Consider the following 18068-nt stretch of genomic DNA (forward strand, 5'->3'; position numbering starts at 1 on the left):
TGCTCTAATACTTTCTCTAGCTTGGCCCTTACCTTATCGTTACTGCTTGCTTAATTGCATGTCCTCCCTGTAAACCGTAAGCTCTAGAAGGTCAGGGACCTTGTGTATCTCACTCGACATTCTTGGTGCCTATCGGGCAATCAAATACTATTTTTGAATGAACATATCTGTCCAAAATATGGAAGCCAAGGTAAACTTGTGGCTGAGGATATCACTGAAAATGGAACTCTCAGGAAGAGGCTGCATCCAACTCATGAGATGAGGAGTTTCATGCTTTACCTGCTGCGCTGGCTACCCTACCACAAATCAGTATGCCCTTTGGTATTTTTCCTGGCGAAAAAAATGTTCATTTCCCAAAGATGATTTCTTTAGAGCTAGTGTTCCTTCATTTTCAAAACGAACAGTCAAACAAACAGACAACAACAAAAAAATCACAACCCAATAACAACAAATTCAGCAGTAGGTCATAATCTCAAAGCAGAAAAATATAGGACAATTTAGTAAAACGTGAAAAGTGGAGGAAAGGGTAAATATTTAGTGAGTCTAGGCTAGGATGAAAATAGGTAATCCAGAACATTTCTTCCCTACTCCTCTCCCCTCCTTCCCTGGCACTTGAATTATTTCAATTAACTATCTACTCTGGTCAAATCCTGCAGATGGCTCTCTTTCAAACTATCTCAGCAGAAAGAATTACCTGCCACTGAACAGCTTGACCGGCCTCTTTGGAGAAGGAATGATAAACTTCAGCTGCCCAGCTCTGAGGGAAACACGAGCCTCCAGGCCTGACTCATGGAAGAAGTTGGTGTTCATTTGGACCCCGCTCCTAGCAAAGTCTGGAATGATCATGCCCATGTTTGTTACAAACTCCACAGACACAGAGGGCTTTGTCACCAGCTCGGCCTGCATCTGGAAGTCAGAAAACAACCTATTCAGTTTCAATACATACCTCTGCCCACCCTGGCAGTCAGATCAACCACCCTTTCCCATCTGCGGGCAAAAATCTCTGGATAACTCACACCCCAGGAAACATTGTTGTGATTTGTTTGGAGGGAGAAAAGCAAGTTCTCAGTTCTCTAGAGCCAGACTGCAGTGCCCAGGACTAGGAAGTACCTGAGCTAACTTTAAGCACAACTAGAGGAAAAGATGGCAGGAATACTCATTTATTGAGAGAACTGAGCACTTGTCTTACTGCGATACCCCAACTGGAGCCAGAGAGGTGGCACATTCTGGTAGAACCCGAAAGTTTTTCATAAAAATTAATGAAGTGATTACAATGTTGATGCACTTTGTCTTGAACTAGGAACACATTTTAAAAATGTGCACCAGAAACCCGCCCTGGAGGAAAAGAGTAACCTAAGAAGTCAAAAGGCAAATGGAGCCTTACGTTGGCTACTTCCAGTTTCACTCCAGCCTTGGTTCCCGGAGTGATGACTCCGGATGAAGACATCTGCAGCTGTAATCCAGCTCCGGTGGGGAGCTCGAAGGCATTGTCCATGAAGATGTAGTGAAGGAAAAAGTCATTCTTGGAACCCTGCCTTATGGCCTCTCCAATCTATAGATGCAAGAGAGGAGAGCAACTTTTAGGAAGTCTAAATGGGTTTTGTTAAATGCAACCTCCCATACATTGGACAATAATTCCTCTTTATCCAGAAAGGAAGGGACTAGTATATTGTGATTAGCTGAAGAGTTGGAAAAATAAAGATTAATGGTTACTGCTCTCAACCAAATTGGGACATAAGATGGAATATCATGTCATTTTCAACTGGTGACTCAGAAGGCACTTAAGAATATTGCTGGGCTTCAGACCTTCATGAACTTTAAGTATTGTGTATGGTGTGGCTTAATTCTGGTGTTTCAGAGGATTCTGAATGTAAATGAGGGTACACTTGAAGTATATTATATTATTATGGTAAAATCAATTGTTTGAAACCAAGAACCTATGGAGACGATGTACCTATCAATTTGCATTTTAAAAATAATATTTCCATAAAATAACTTGAGATCCGTTTTCTTTTTTTTTTTTTTTTGAGACAGAGTCTCGCTTTGTTGCTCAGGCTAGAGTGAGTGCTGTGGCGTCAGCCTAGCTCACAGCAACCTCAAACTCCTGGGCTTAAGCAATCCTACTGCCTCAGCCTCCCGAGTAGCTGGGACTACAGGCACGTGCCACCATGCCCGCTAATTTTGAGATCCGTTTTCTTAAAGCCAACATTGTTATTTATCAAATCATAAGGAGTATGTTTATGTATTTTCTCATTTATTACTACATTAATAAAATTGTAACAAATATTTGGGTGATGGACTCTAGTTTGCCAAGTTCTTTCATACTCAATGTATCATTTCTATAGTAGAAGGACCTTCAACAAAGGTAGAGGAGGGTACACTTCACATTACTTTCTAAATGAACAAATTAATTCTCTCAAGAGATACAGCTAATATTATTAATAGCTTCATTTCCAAAAGATACCAGTTCTTTGTAATCTAAGAATCATCTTCATTGACATTCACGGCAAACCTGTTTCTCTGGAGGAAGTACAAGCCCCTTCTCTAGTTTGTGTGTCTGGGATGCTAAGGGAGTCAGGGACATCTCAAAAGAGCACTGTCCAGTGTCAGGGGCCCTCTGATGGGGCCTGGCCACTCACCATCTGGGGGATTCCCTGCAGAGTGCGCGCACCGGTCAGCAGCAGCTCTCCCAGGAACTTCAGGTCCCCGAGCCTGGCAAAGCCGAGCTCCTCCCCCAAGATGCGGAGGTAGGCTCTGGCTTCTGGGACGTCTTTGGATTTCAAATCTTTAATCAGCTTCTCAACACTGAGCATGATTCCATTTACCATGTCCTGAGATTTAGTAATGAAATGGCGAGTGAGATGTCATCATCCCTGTTCAACACCTTCACATTCCTGCTGCGGCTATGTTGGACCTGAACACAAACCCTCCCAGTGAGGACACAGGGCAGATGCTGAAATCTGGACTAATTCCTCTTCACCGAGATGAAAAACACTGAGGTCTTGCCAGGGATAATGATGCTCCCAAAGCTGTTCTTAACTTGAAAATGTAGGCATCATAAGTGTGTGTGTGTGGGGTCCCTGATCTTTAGGATGCCAGGATTGCTGGGACTCCTCAAGATTGGAGGGCCCTCAGCCCCCACTCCTTCCCTGGGCAGCCCCCTCTTTTATGATTAGGGAAAAGTACTTGGGGTTTCTTGAGAGAATGTAGCTGCTACATAAATTGGCCAAAAGCCTAAAAAACACTCCATCCTAGACAAGTTCTTCTTAAGAGAAGGAGAATTCCATAGAATTCCCAGGCATTGAGAAAGAAAATAGAGATTGACAAGACCCAAAGGAGATCAAAGACCCTCAGCCTCAAGTGGAGGCCAGGAAATTAGGAGATGGAGGGGAGGTCACCAGTGTGCACCTAGGAATAAATTACTGCCCTGCTTCTCCAACTTGAATGTTCACACAAGTCACCTGGGGCTTGTTAAAATGCAGGTTCTGATGCAGTAGATCCTGGAAGGGCCCTAAGGCCCTGCATTTCTAATACGCTCTCATGTAGTGCTAATCTCCAGACCACACTTTAGGCAGCAAAAAGATTAAAGAATAAGAAGCTACAGATTATACAACCTGTTTTACTCATTAAATGGGGGCTCATTGCTAGCTTCAAAAAGAATTTTTGGTCCCATTAGCTAGTGCGCTGATGTGCGCGAGAGCCAAAGAAAGCAGTTAATAATAATGAAAATATTAATTTAAAACTTATAATCATGCCTGCTTATTTGAACAATCAATACCAGTGTCAGGCATCGTGCTTAACATTTTAGAGACGTTCTTTCATTTAGTCTTTAAATAACTTTGTGAGGTCTAGACTATTATTAGTACTCTGGGATGTGGAAACAGGTAAATATAACATCAAGCAAATTGTACAGGTGTGAACAGCTTCAAGACAGTGAAGTTAGAATTCAAATCCATGCCCCAGAGTCCACACCCATAATCATCATGCCAGAGTGCCTCTACCTAGGCACAGTGAATTTCCAGGATACCCTTAATTGCAGAGGTTACTGACTTATACTGACAGACCCCATAGGTCTGGCTAATAAGAACCATAGTTATCGCTTCAGTTTGATAGTACCTTGATGACTTCCAGGCTCAGAATAGAATGTTTTTGCCTTGAGAGACCCAAAGCTTTCCTTGAGAGGATACTTAAATACATACCTGCTCACGTTTGTCCTCTTTGGTGTAGCCAAAGTGGTCCTCCAAGACCTTGGAGACATGATTAGGAACTTGGCCATTAACCCAGTACAAAGCTTTGTTGACACTGTCCGGGAAAAATCCTTGCTTCCCAAAAAGAGCTTCCAGTGTTGGCTCAAAGCTTTTTCCCTCCAAGCCAATCTGGGAAAGAAAATCGGGCAAGACAATGCCATCAGCTTTCTTTGTTGTCTGTCAGCCTCCTGTTCCCTTCTTTATTGTCTATTTAATGCAAAAAGTATTTGATACGTATTACAGGGCAGGAGCTGAGCTTAGCACTTCACAGAAGTTGTCTCATTAAAATCTCACTAGAATCTTGAACTGATTATTGGCTTTTTTTTCTAGAAGAGGTAGCTAAGGTTCAGAGAGGACAAAACAGTTAGACCAAAGATTCACAGTTGGAAGTGGATTTGAGGTTTGAACCGGATCTGACTAGGCAGCTCATACATTTCCTTGGATTTGGGGTTTAAGGGCTTCTCTGAGACGTCTGTAGTTCCATTAACACTAAGAAGTCATGCTTCAGGTGACCCCTAGTGGGGAGAGAGGAGGGCGAGCAAGGAGGAAAATAAGAAGGCTTCAATGTTCAGTAGGAACAGCCTGATGGGTCTTGTTCCTCTAGGGCTGGAGAACTTACGATTCCTCACACCTACCTCGAAGAGGTCAGCTGCAGCAAATCCAAAGACAGTGAGGGTAGTTTTCAGCATGCTTTCTTTAGGAAGGTAATTATTTGGATCAAATATAAGATTCCCTTCGATTTTGGCCGAGGCTGAATCAAGTGATGGAAGAGAGACAGATTTGGAAATCTGATAGTTCCGGGAAAATTTTCGGAAGTCCATGAGAGTTGGAAGTTGAGATTCTTTCAGAGCTTCTTTCACTAAAGTTTTAAGACTAGATGAAAAGAAATATAGTTTGAGACTGACACACCAGGTTACTTATTCTTTGTCTCTTGTACCCCAAGTAAATATGGATTTCCAACTGCTACCAAATATTTGGGTTTCATTTGCCCCAAGACCTTGGCTCAGCACCTCCTGCACATCCGCGCAAGCGTTTGTTCCAGGAGAAAGCACACTCTGCACAGGGCAGGCTCTACCAGAATCCACACCCGGAATTCCAGCCCAGGGCCCACAGTGGCTGCTGGGGGAAAATTACTCTTACTTACTCTTGGACATACAGTTCTTCTGAGTTCAAGATGTTGGCAATGTGGGAAGCCACAAAGTTCTTCACTTGCTCATTCTGTTCCCGTGGTAGAAGTTGGATGATTTCATTGACATCGGACTGGGAAGGAGCCCTCATCAGCATGAGGTAGGCAGCCAGTCGCTTATCTCCTGGAGAAGCACCATCGAGGAAAGTCTGAAGAAGGACCCCCTGCTCCTATAGTCAAAGGAGGAGATGATTATCTCTGTCCTTCAGTCAGAAGACAGAACGTGCCCAGCAAACACTGGCATGGTCTGCTGGGCTGCTAGCTCTTTCTTAAGCACAAGTTTAATATCTCTCTAATAACTCTTCAAATGCTGGTATTGAGTCTTTTTGCCAATGTTTCCTAGAGCATCATCAAGGTAGAGTTCCAAGAAGATGCCTATGGAATGCGTCTTGAATCCAATTGCATTAAAATACAGAAATTATGGCCAAGTGATGACTTGCTTGGAATATCTGCCACTAAGTGAAAATAAAGTTGTTTTAATATAAATTATTTCAGTGTGAGGGTAGAGATGGGAAGGGATAGTGAAAGTTTGGGGCTAATCAATAAAGTAGTTTCCAAAGCTCTGGTGTCATTGTCCCCTGCGTGGGGCCACATTGACTTATCCTAGCTTGGGGTTACGGGGGGGGGGGAAATGAAGCATGTTTTTACAGGATGAAAATGATAGTTGGTCTGGCACGAGGATGGCATGTGGTGAGAATCTTGTATTCTGCATATTGGCTTAGCAACCAGGTCAAATGTTTCTCTCATGTTCACACACTGCTAGGCAGTCAAGCCAACAGGCTTGCTGAAATTTGCAATGAGGAAAGAGTAGAAAAGTCAGTAGAATGATGACATTTAGGATCTCATTTCCCTGGTACTTTCCAAATGCTTGTTAATCTGAACAAGCTTTCTCTTTTAGACCTCCTCTGTGGACTTCACCTCGTCTTTAAGTTCCATTTTCCGTAGGGCCTGGATGGCAGCTTTCTGGATCAGCAGGGATGGCTTTGTGCTTTTGATACATTTCAGGACTGAAGACTTGAGTGTTGGCGCTAGCTGCTCCATGGTCTGGCCCATATTTCCAATGACCTGCATTGAAGGAAAGAAACAAGAACCCATATCAGGGTGCAGAAGGAGAGAGAAGTAAAGGGTGTCCAGGAAAATAGCTTCTGAAATGATGCAGATTACACAGAAGACTGACAGTACCCTCAGAATCAACTCGGTGTAATCTTCTTCCCCAGTGCAGTCATCTCGAATCTGTTCCTCTAGGTAACCGGCAATGTCCAGCAGGTCCTGGGTCTCTGTAGGGTGTGTCTTGTGATAGCTACAGAGTAAGAGAAGAGAGTTAGGACTCGGAAAGTATAGTGAGGTTTGTCTGAAAATCTAAACTTGTGTTTCCTGATTTCATATTTCCAGTCATTACTCCCAAAATGATCAGTGAGGAACAAAAGAATAAGCAGCAGTGTTTGAAAGTGGAGAGACAGGCACAATTTTAACACAGAGATGCGAGGTTTCCCCTGCTCCCAGGGGAAACACCATGTGAACACTCACCTGTTGACCACGTGGCTCAGTGCATATAAGGTGGCCCGGCTCCGCTGCTCCCTCGCCATGTTGAAGATCTCCCGAAGCCTCTGAGCTGAGGGCTCTGGGACCAGGGCCACCAGGTAGGTCACAATGTCCACCAGAAGGGGTTTGGCATGCATCTGCTTGAGCCACTGCAGGATGTGAGTGTAGCACTGGGGCTGTCCACACTGAACCAAGGCTTGCAAAGTGATGGGGCTGAGAAGAAATGCATGGAGGAGGTTGTTCAGACAACTCTGAAGATGGATCCAATATCCTTTGCCCGTGGTGTGCTCTCGGCCAGGAGTGTCCCTGTTACCCTCGCTCACCATCCTAATCCAACCAGCTTCCAGAATCCAGCTCAGAGCCTGAGAACCATGCCGCCTTCCCTAGGAATATCACCCCCTGGAGAACCACAGTTGCGGAAAGTCTGAAGAAAGACCCCCCAACCTGTAGCTAAAAGAGGACTGTTGTCACCTTCACTTTGGTCAGGACACAGAACGTGCCTAGCCAACATTGCTTCAGTCTCATTCCTGGCTGCAGTCCCCTCTCTGGCCTTCACAGCACTTAGAGCCAGTGCGTTGAAGTGTAGAGAAATCAAATTATTATTTTATTTGCTTGAGTTCTCTTTCCACTCACCTATTAGCTTCTGGAGGGCACAGACTTCTTTTCCTCTCAAAACTTTCCAGTGTAACCACAATTAGTTCTGTGTTCCTCCCATTTTAACACACACACACACAGACACTGTATTCAAGGCAGATATGAGAGTGTAAATCTGCGTGTGTGTGTGTGTGTGTGTGTGTGTGTGTGTATGAATTGCTCATGGAATTCTAAGCACCTTAGCTGGTATTGCTCTATCCAGCAAACGTTAAGTGATTAATTGATTAACTGGATTCAAATTTAAATGGCCCCTGAGATTCTCTGCTTGGCCAAGGTTTGAAAGTTCAGCCATTTACCATAAGTGACATGAAAAATTGGATTGCAAGCATTAAATACCTGGACACCTCGATCAGCCGTGGCAGGAGGGAGGTGACTGCCTCGTTGTTGAGGCCTCTCAGCTCGGTGACCAGTTTGTTGAAGAGATTCGCTCTCTGGGCGCTCTGCTCAGAGTCAGACAGCTTTTTCAGTTCCTGCAGGGTCTTCAAGACGGCGTCAGCCTGCTTCGGCAGGGATGCGGATTTGGTGCTCTCAAAGGCGAGACCCACCTTCTTGGCACCTGGGAGAAGGAAAATGTCAAAGGAACTCTTGCCTACTTCTTCGTCTCGACTGTATCTTTGTCTACTGGGAGCTGGAAATTGGGGAGGCATCGGCACAGGGGAAATGAGAAGAAAACCGTCCTGTACTCCAGCCTATTAGGCATCTGGCTCCGTGATGCCTGGTTGACTTAACTGTTCTCGCTGACTCATCGTCCCATCCTTGTGGGTACCATCACTCCCCCATTTAAGGATAAGGGAACTGAGATCCAGAGGTGAACAACTTGCTTTGCCCAAGAACTCTCTGGGTCTAAGAGGCAGAGCGGGAATGCCCCACCTCTAATATTCTGTGACCTTGGATATATCCAGGTCTAAGCCTCTTTGTGTGTCACTTTCCCTTCTGCAGAATGAGTATAAAAACACATGTCTCTACCACCTGATACCACAGGCTGCTGTGAATAAGAGAACAATGAGGTAACGCATGGGAAAGAGCTCTGACAATTTAGAGAAAACAATGACGGGTCAGGTTTGGACTAGAGATTTCTGAAGTCCCTTCTACCTCTACAGACTGATATCTGAGATGACTGTCTGGCCTGGCCCTGAAGCCCCTCTCCCACCCGCCCCACCTCATCCCGGCAGCCCCAGGCTTTATCATAGGATATATGATGTCAGTTCTACCAAAGGGAAACTTGGGATTCTAGTTTTCTCTTGACAAAAGCTGTGGGAACTTCTTCCTTTCCTTTATTCCATTGCAACTTGACATTCTGAGACAAACATGCTTTCTCACTAGACATTGCCAGAACACCAGAGCCACCTTTACTCATTAGTCAGCAGACATTTACCACCAACGAGCAAAGCCATGATTGGCACATCTTGAGCAGATTTCCCAGCAACTAGGAGGATGAAAGTCTCACCTTCACCAAAGAAGCGGCTGTTGATCTTAGGTGTGTCTTCCAGTTTCAGAGTCTGGGTAACGTGTGCCATCATCCCATACTTATTCCTGGGAACAAAGGAAGCACATTCTTTTCATGTTCGATCTCTGCTTCTACCCAAATCCTGCCCACCTTTCCAAGCATGGTTAATCCGGCCATCCTCAGCCTCCTAATGGTGAATGGCACACGTCCCCTCCTGGTCACTAGTTATCCCTCCACCAGCAGGACATGTGCACCTGGTACTCTCCATCATCTGGAGAGCCCAGAGGGTCAGGACTAACACTATGCTTTGGAATTCTTTTGTATCTTCCACAGCATGCATCCAAAAATATAGCAGTTATTCCATAAGTTTTAGTCAATAATCAGTTTTCAAATGGATTTGGATCTACCAATCTCCAGGCAAACTCCCCAATCCTCCATGAAGCCTTTTCTAATGAGGTCACCCTGCACCAATCCCTGGCTTTTCCAGATTTACAGCCCTCAAAGTTGGGATCTAAGATATCTTTTACTGGTCTCGAATGATTTATCTTGCCTAGCACGTTTCTCCCAAATTGCCCGTTAGCTTGAAAAGGGTGGCAGGGATGGGCTCTGCTCTGTGCCCCTGCATTGCTCCCCCTGTAAGGCACAGCCTTGCTTGCAACTGGCGCTTGGGAGGCACTCAGCTCACACTGACCATTACATGACAAATCAGGAGTGCAGTGTGCAACCTACTTGTAGGAGAATGGCAGGAACAGGTGCTGCTCCTTGCAGATGGCTTCCGACACATGCTTCCTCTTAGGGTCCAGTGTGTACTGGCAGGATTGGCTGCTGCTGATCAGAGTTGACAAGGGGCGGGACTGCGAATCAGATCAGAGAAAGGGAGTTTGATCAGTCACTGCATCTTCTGCCATAGGCATTTACCTTCACAGTAGACGGCAGTGGGTGCCCTGTACCACTCAATAAGCTCAGAAAAAGAATTTAACTAGGTGCTTGGCATTTAGACAGGGGGATGCAAAAAGCTGGCATAGCCAAAGCCAAGTCAAGCTACAGACTTCTGTATTTCACCCAGTGCACAAAATCTGTATTTGCATCTTGCACACGCCCTTCCCACCATAGAGCCCCGTCACATGATTGCCTAGAAGCCCATCCTATGTCTCCCTTCCATAGACACATCCTTTGTATCTTTCAGGTTCACGCTCTACATCCTCCACGAGGCTGTGCCCAGTGAGCTACGTGAATAATACTTTCTCCTTCCTGGTCAGGCCAAGAACTGCTAGTCTGCACTGCTCAGTCTGCCCCTTCATGGGGTACGCCATGCATTGTCCCTCACCGGCATGTGTATGAACCTCATTCCTGCATTAGACTAGAAGCACCTGAAGAGAAGGTCCATGGTTCATCTGTCACTGTCCCTCCTGTGGTGCTGCCCAGAGTGGGGCTGAGGATACAGTAGGTGCTCAGAAAAGACACCTGAGCTAGCACATTGTCCTCATCTCACTGTGGCCCTTGGGGTCATCAGACTCCCTGTTTTTAGCCCCAAGGACGATGATCAGGAACATCCCCAGGCATGGCATTGATTGCTCAAGATCTTCATGTACACTGAGACGACCTGTGTCTCTTGCCCAGGAAGCTGTCACTAGGGGTTAAGCAAGCTCAGGTAACACTGTGTTCTGTGACCCCAGTGAACAGCAGAGAAGGCTTGTACCCAGGGGTGCCCTGGGCAGGAGGCTGAGGGGACAGGCTTTGGTCAGGCTGGTTCTAGGGGTGGAAGGGCAGGAAGCTGGAACAGTCTCAGTCATGTCACTTCAGAGAAAGAGGGAGATGAAAGGAGAACACAGGTTTTGGGACTTCTTTGGTGTCCAGAGGCTTGGAGGTAAAACCACCAGCCCTTTCACAGGAAGGAACAGCAGGTGGCTTAGCTGCCCTATATCCAGTCGCAGAGCCTTCTCATCACTCTCAAGTGATGGCAGACGGTTTGGTGGAAGTGACAGAAGGACAGCAGGAGGGACAGAGCTCTGGGCCGAGAGCCAGGAGTCTGACTCCAGTCCTGGCTCAGTTAGCCACAGGCCACGTGACCTGGGCGGTCCTTCCCACGTCTGCTCAGTGTCCCACCTGGAATCTACATAAGAACAGGCGGGGCAGGCTCTTCTCGGAAGTGCCTACTAGTTAGAACATTCCAGAATGGTAGTGGTGAAGAGGATGACGCTACCTAGTGGCATAACAAGGCTGAGGCGGGACTTACCATGCCTCTGATGAGCGCGAGTGGGCTGACGCCTGTGCTGACGGGCTTAAAGTGATCGCACTGCTGCAGGTTTCTTTCGGTGGATATTTCCGTTGCCACGGTTCCCTTCCTTGTCTTAACAGTAAACTGAGTGGAGCAGTTTCCGTACACGGTATCCTGTGGGAGCGGAAGGGACAAATGGGTGCGTTGAACATGGGGAAACATCCTTAGGTCCTTGGGAGGGGTGGGAGGAGCCTGGGAGAAAAGGCAGAAGGAATGTGGACTTGGGAGGGGCGTCCCGTCCTCCTGGGCAGAGCGTGGCACTGCTGGCGCCGGCCAGCTCGAGCTGGGAGAGGACACCGTCAGGGGTGGGTCTGCGGAAAGGCCTCTGCAGGCTGCATCTCTGTGTGCTCCAGTGGAGAGCGGATGGCAATCAGAGCAAGAGCGCACACGTGCTCATGGGACTGAAGTAAGTGGAATTCTCGCTCAGATTGACACCTGGAATTCTTAGAAGAGACTGGCAACATATTCCATTATTTTCCGTGTTTAAAATATACATGAGCTTTACTGTGCTATACGGGGGGGCAGGGAATAGAAGGACAAAGTCAAAGAAAAGCAGGGGTGGGTGGTCACGACTCCCCAGCCCAATCTGATCAGCCGGATCAGGATGCTCTGTCACTGAGCCCAGGGGACGGGATGAGCCTCGGCCATCAGTATTTCACACCAATACAGGGTTTCCTGTGTCACTGGCCACTTAGCGAGGTCAACAATCCACTTTCTCTACAGTGGGACTGGTCTCTAACACAGGAAGATGCATTTAAAGGGCCATTGATATCCGCTTTCTAAATTCTCACCAGAAACATCACTTGGTTGGCCTCTTCTGTCTCTGGGGGAACCAGCAGGGCAGAGATGATGCCTCTCTTGATGTTGAGGATGTGCTTAGGTTCCCCTTGCTCTGGGTAAAGGAAAACTTGCTTCCCTTCTGGAACGGTCAGCCTGAGCTCGTACCTGTCCCAGAGAGAGTACAGAGATGTCCTTTGTCCACTGCAAGCCTGCAGAGAGTAACCTGGGTGGGCTTACAGCCTCCTCATCTAATTCTTCTTTTTACATGATCTCTTTATAAATATATTTATACATAGACATACATGTTTGAACAACTATGTATGTTTTTCAAACAGGTATGTATGTTTTTAGCATTCTTTTATTTCTTTTCCTTTTTTTCTCGGCTCATCTGGCCACTCTCTGTTCTCCACCCGAGCTGGTCTCTGTCCTGTCCTCCCCACATGGACACTTAGTGGGTGTCCCATTTGCTTCTCCAGACTCACACAATCCTATGTAAATGTGGGTGTATGCAAACACAGACATATAAAGATTTTGTCATTGCTTGCTTTATACAAATGGCATTGTATTATGCATACTTTATCTAGTTTTTCTCACTTAATTATACTTTAGAAAAATCCTTCTGAGTCATTAAGTATAGCTCTAACAGATTCTTTTTAAAAAGCTGCATAACATTCCATGGTATGGCTAGATATAATTTATTCAGACATTGCTCCATTGGATTGTATTCACCTTCTTTCTTTCTGGATTTAAAAAAAAATTTTTTTTTGCCACACAAACAATACTGAAATAAACACCTGTATGCATCCATGTTCACACTTTACTGTTTGGGCTACAGTTCCAGAGACTTAAAGTGCTGTGTCAAAGGGTATAAATATTTTTAATTAAAACAGACATTGCCTAATGGTTCTTGTTTCCACCAGCAGAGCATGAAAGTATGCTTTTCCTCACTGGCCTGCCAGCAACAGGGGCTGGAGATACTGTGAAGTTTTGCGGTGTGATGGGTATAAGGCGATAAATGTCTCCTTGTTACATTAATTTGCATTTCCTGACTACTAGTGAATTTGAGCTTCTTTTTATACATTGGTTGGACATTCACTCTTTTGTATGGTGTCTGGCCATGGCTGAAGCCTGTGTGGACTTTGGTCTTAGGGACTCGCCTCTGGGGACTCTCTGGGTTTCCAAGGGCCTGGCTGCAGCTGTTCTAGTTAAATCAGAAGGAGGAAAAGGACACCAGGCTCATCTCCCACAACCATTCCTCTCCGAAAGTCCCCAACACAGGAAAATGATAAATGATTGAGATGATGGATACGCCAATTACCCTGATGTAGTCACTATACGTTACATGTATCGAAACGTCGCTGTGTACCCCATAAATATGTACAATTATTATACGTCAATTAAGAAAAGAGAGAGTTCCAGACATGGCGATGCAGACCTGGAAAGCCCACCTGGGCAAGAGCAGGGGTCTCTTTTGTGTTTGGAGAAGAACAAGGACCAAAAAGTCCTCCCTCCTGCCACACCTCCCTCTCCCTCATACACATCTAAGTCTCAGAGAAAACGAGGTGCACCGATGAAAGAACGAAGCACAGAAGCCTGTTTCGCAGATAAAGCACTGGCATCTGAGTCTAATGCTTAGCAAACTGAAAAATGGGCAGAGATGGATTTTCCCAATGCTACCAAATTAACAACTCCACGACTACCTGTATTGACACGCCCAGGAACCTACAAGCTGTGCCTGGGGACCAGGCAGGGGTGATGTTGGAAATATTTAACAACTGGTGCAACAGGGCACTGTTCAGTTAGAGGAGATGCAGGCTGTGAACAACAGCAATGGCTAATCAGCACGCAGCGGCTGAGTGCCAGCCCTGGGTGGGGGAGCCGCCATGGCCTTGCTTCTCCCTTGCCCTGTACCAAACAGACCCTGCACTGCCAGCCAGGACTGCTGGGACCCACCTGGAGGACCACCAGGCAGCAGCCTTGTTTAATTCTTTAAACAAGATTTCTTTGTTTAAACAAACCATCTCAGTTTTATTGTCTCAAGAAGTTTAAAGCATGAGATCTTTTAGAAACACATTTAAATGATAATTAAGGGAACCTAAATAGGGGAAGGTAAATAATGCTTCCCTCTTTAGATGATTGTGAAAAGTCAGCAATTCCCTGATGCTCAGTAAGTAGGTAAGTACAGAATACAAATACTTGTAGTCACATACATGCCTAATATGAACACATAAGTTTATACTTTGATGGACACACACACACGTGCACACACACACAGATGCAGACTTATGCACAAAAACACCCAGGGATGCACAGAGCTCAGCAGTTGAAATACACAAGCCCATGACCTACTTGGACATGGCAGCAGCAAACTCCTCCGAGTTCTTGGTCTTCTTCAGCAAGGCCTTACCCTCAGGGTTGAAGCCATACACCTCCTTCAGGGTACACTGGCTGGTCTTCAGGATGAAACTGCAGAATTGGGGAACCTCCAGCTCAACCTGAGAGTAGCAGCACACTGAGATTCTACATCAGGAATGAGAGGCATCCCCCACTGCCCAGGACTTAATCTCTAATCAGGATACCCAGGGGAACACAGCTGCCTGCTCCCCAAAACCACCTGTCTTCTAAACACACCTCGTGGTTTCTCCATGCACCAACCTAGACTTAGCCCTTTTCTCCCTCCTAGGGTAACAAGTTTCTTAACTTTGTCCCTGTGCATGGGAAGAAAGACGCTTCTGTTGGTTCTAAATTTACTCACTTTAGTTATAGGGAGGTGTGATTGGCTAGAACAGATGCAGAGTAAGAGTGACAGTCAAGAAGAAAAATAGGAAGCAGGAAGGGTCGCGTTGGTTTAAATAGCAAATGTTTCCTTAATGTCACCAACAAACCAGCTTGTTTGCATTAGGGCCTATTTAGAGCTTCACACACAGCTGGAATTTAAAAGATCCCTAGTTGTCATGCAGCACTATTCAAAGAAATTTCTGCCACGATGGAAATGTTCTACATTTGCATTGTCCAATATGGTAGCCACTAGCCACAGTGGCTATGGGGCACTTGATCTAGGAATCTGAATTTTCAATTTATTTCAATTTAAATAGCCACATGTGGCTGATGTCTACTTTATCTGATAGCACAGAAAAGAGCTACAGAGCTCTCTAAAGAAGAGGCCAACTTCTCACTCAGCCTGACGTCCCTTCCTCACGCAAACCCCAATAAGAGCCCTTAGATCTGCTCCAGATACACGTGCATGTGAGTACAGCAGTCTCAATAATAAGTTTAACTCTGGAACAAATTGCATGCTTACATTTTTTTCTTTTTCCCACTTGCTTTTAGCAACAGGTTCTGTTCTACTTAGATTACAAAAACTGCATTCCTTGGTGCTCTCTTGAGATGCCCACCTCCCTTAGCTCACCCACTGGGCTAAATCTACAGTCCTACACTGCTGACAATCTAGATCATGGACAATGATTGCATCTTGGAAGATAACGGGAAGATACATTAGGCTGGCAAGATTTTTTGGTGGCAGACAACTTCTCAGCAATGTCGCCGATTTAGAGACTGAGGGACAGTCTGAGCACTTTGAGATTACAACAGTCCTGGCAGGTGCTGGGTTTGCTCAGCACACCACCTGCCGGAGGGTGGGGTGTTAGGCACCTGGGGGAGCAGGGCTCGGGGAAGCTGAGGGCTCCAGGCTCCTCCAGCCCCACCCTCCATACCTTGCAGTTGATCTTGGTGGCACTTCTGGAATCAGCAGTCCCTGGGACGCCACTGGAGCTCTCAGCCTCATAGTTGTACACGTATTTCCGGAGGTGCTTGAATCGAGTTGCATCTCCTAAAATGAGGAGGAATAAGTCAGCCACAGGGCAGAAATAACTCTCCCAAGGACAGCCAATTCTGGGCAGAGAGGGGCAGTGGCATAGATAATTAAAAATGATAACTAAACTCAAATTATTTTTGATTGACTTTGTATTACACTTGATTTTCCTTTATAGATTTAATTTCATTATGTTTTTGCCAAGGCCAATGTTTAAATTAGCTGGCATTCCTTGAATACTTCATCTGAGGTACAGGAAGGGGAGTGTCGAGTGTCAAGTAATGGGCCTCAGAAAAACCTATAGAAGACACCCTCTGGTAAATGAAGAGTTGACAGCATTAAGCAAAGAGATAGTGCTATCTCTAATCTTTTTCTTAGCTTGAAAACACCAATTCTGTGACTCATTTTTGATGCTACGAATACATGAGGCAAAGTTGATTAAGCATTGGGGGTGTCTGGATAACTTTAAGAAAGCCCCAAGAGGGAATCTCTGGAGTTTTCACAGTGCTGGAGAGGAATTTTCTGAACCATTTGAGAAAAAGAACATCTGGGTGACGTTGCGGCGACCCGATGCAGTGATGCCAAACGCCCACCAGATGGCGGTGCTGCCCCACCAGAAGCTGGCCCCGCGGCTAGGGCGGGAACACAGGGTACCACCGCTCTCCGAAAGGCCGGCTCCCTTGACCCCAGGGGTCAGGTAAATAGGAAGGGGGTGGAGGTCCGTATTTCTGCACGAAGGTTAAAGTCAGCATTTCCTCACCCTCACATGCAATGAATCAATGATTAGTCACTGATAAACAGGACAGCGATATCTCTTCGAAGTGTCCAGAGGCCAACAGAGTGACAGTCCCTACCCTTCCCTACCCCCAGGCTGAGATTTGGGGACAGAAAAGTAGGGCAGGTGGAGGAGAGCTTAGAGCCTAGAGGTGGGCAGAGGCTCAAAGGACTTGCGTCCGCAGTCAGAGCCGTGTCGCGGGGGCCATGCCAGCCTCGGGGCACAGAGGATGCGCCTCCCAGCCGGGCGGGGGTGGGGGAGGCCTTACGTGGACAGACCGGGCTGACATTTTCCGGCACGTCGTCTTCTGTAAGAGAAGGAGAAAGCACTCTGAGTCTCCCGGTTGTGCCGGCGGGGGCGAGGGCCCGACCCCTGGGGGCACGCAGGCTCTGCAGGGCCACGCGCGGCCTCGCCCTTGGGGGCACGCAGGCTCTGCAGGGCCACGCGCGGCCCCTCCGTCCTGCCGCCCCCTCCGTCCTGCCGCCCCCTCCGTCCTGCCGCCCCCTCCGTCCTGCCGCCCCCTCCGCCCTGCCGCCCCCTCCGTCCTGCCGCCCCCGGCGCGTCCTGCCGCCCCCTCCGTCCTGCCGCCCCCTCCGTCCTGCCGCCCCCGGCGCGTCCTGCCCCGGCCCAGCCCCGAGGACCCTGTGGCTGCCCGGCCCCGCGCCCGCCCGCGCCCGCCCGCGCACTCACGCGCCCCGGCGCCCGCGCCCAGCAGCAGCAGCAGCCCCAGCGCCAGCGGCGCCAGCAGCGCGGGCCTCGGCGGGCCCATGGCCGAGCGGCGGTGCGGCGGCTCCGGCTGGCTGCGGCCTGCACTCGGCCTCGCGCCCGCGGCTGCTCCTCGGACCGGCACCCGGGCTAGGGGCAGGCGCGCGTCCTGCAGCCCAGGGGGGAATGCGCGGCCCGCGCCCGCGCCCCTTTTATAGGAGCCGGGCTGACCGAGCGCCGGGAGTTGCAAAAGGTCCAAAGGGCGCGTCCCGGCCCTGTTTGCTTTTCCACCCAGGCTTGTCTCCGGGGTGCGAGGAGGCGCTGGGGAGGGGGCGCACTCGGACCCGCCGCCCCACCCGGGGCCTTCCCGCTGGGGTCTCAGACCGTGGGCCGGGGGAGACTTAGTGCCTGAGAAGCCTGCCCAGGCCCGGGGTGCCTTCAGGGACGACCAACCACAGGGACAACACCTTCTCCCTGCTCTGATTTCTGAGGCGTTTGGAGGCCCGTCCTGCACAGCGTGTTGGTTGAGGCATTTCTCACCATTTCTGTCCTGTTTTGGTGGACTTTGGATTTGCATGGACACCCCTAATCCTGATCGGTATCGGTGTCTGTGGGCCGCACACCTGGGATTCAGCCTAGCGGG

The 18068-nt window shown here is 47.8% G+C and overlaps 1 protein-coding gene across 1 annotated transcript in view; it reads right to left on the reverse strand.

Annotated features, from left to right (window-relative positions):
* The window catches only part of APOB (apolipoprotein B), a 37882-nt gene extending 20298 nt beyond the window's left edge, over positions 1-17584 (reverse strand). The window contains exons 1-18 of the mRNA XM_076000576.1: positions 17411-17584; positions 16989-17027; positions 15848-15963; positions 14484-14629; positions 12146-12299; positions 11313-11468; positions 9806-9930; positions 9077-9162; positions 7966-8185; positions 6961-7188; positions 6616-6733; positions 6352-6498; positions 5392-5603; positions 4883-5120; positions 4200-4376; positions 2640-2831; positions 1385-1552; positions 695-906 (exon numbers count right to left, since the gene is read on the reverse strand). Coding sequence (XP_075856691.1) covers positions 695-906; positions 1385-1552; positions 2640-2831; positions 4200-4376; positions 4883-5120; positions 5392-5603; positions 6352-6498; positions 6616-6733; positions 6961-7188; positions 7966-8185; positions 9077-9162; positions 9806-9930; positions 11313-11468; positions 12146-12299; positions 14484-14629; positions 15848-15963; positions 16989-17027; positions 17411-17489 — 2813 coding nt within the window. The 5' untranslated portion in view covers positions 17490-17584. The remainder of the gene's footprint in view (positions 1-694; positions 907-1384; positions 1553-2639; positions 2832-4199; positions 4377-4882; positions 5121-5391; positions 5604-6351; positions 6499-6615; positions 6734-6960; positions 7189-7965; positions 8186-9076; positions 9163-9805; positions 9931-11312; positions 11469-12145; positions 12300-14483; positions 14630-15847; positions 15964-16988; positions 17028-17410) is intronic.
* Between the last annotated feature and the right edge of the window lie 484 nt (positions 17585-18068).

This window comes from Microcebus murinus, chromosome 3, assembly GCF_040939455.1.
Source record: "Microcebus murinus isolate Inina chromosome 3, M.murinus_Inina_mat1.0, whole genome shotgun sequence".
Classification (NCBI taxonomy): domain Eukaryota; kingdom Metazoa; phylum Chordata; class Mammalia; order Primates; family Cheirogaleidae; genus Microcebus; species Microcebus murinus.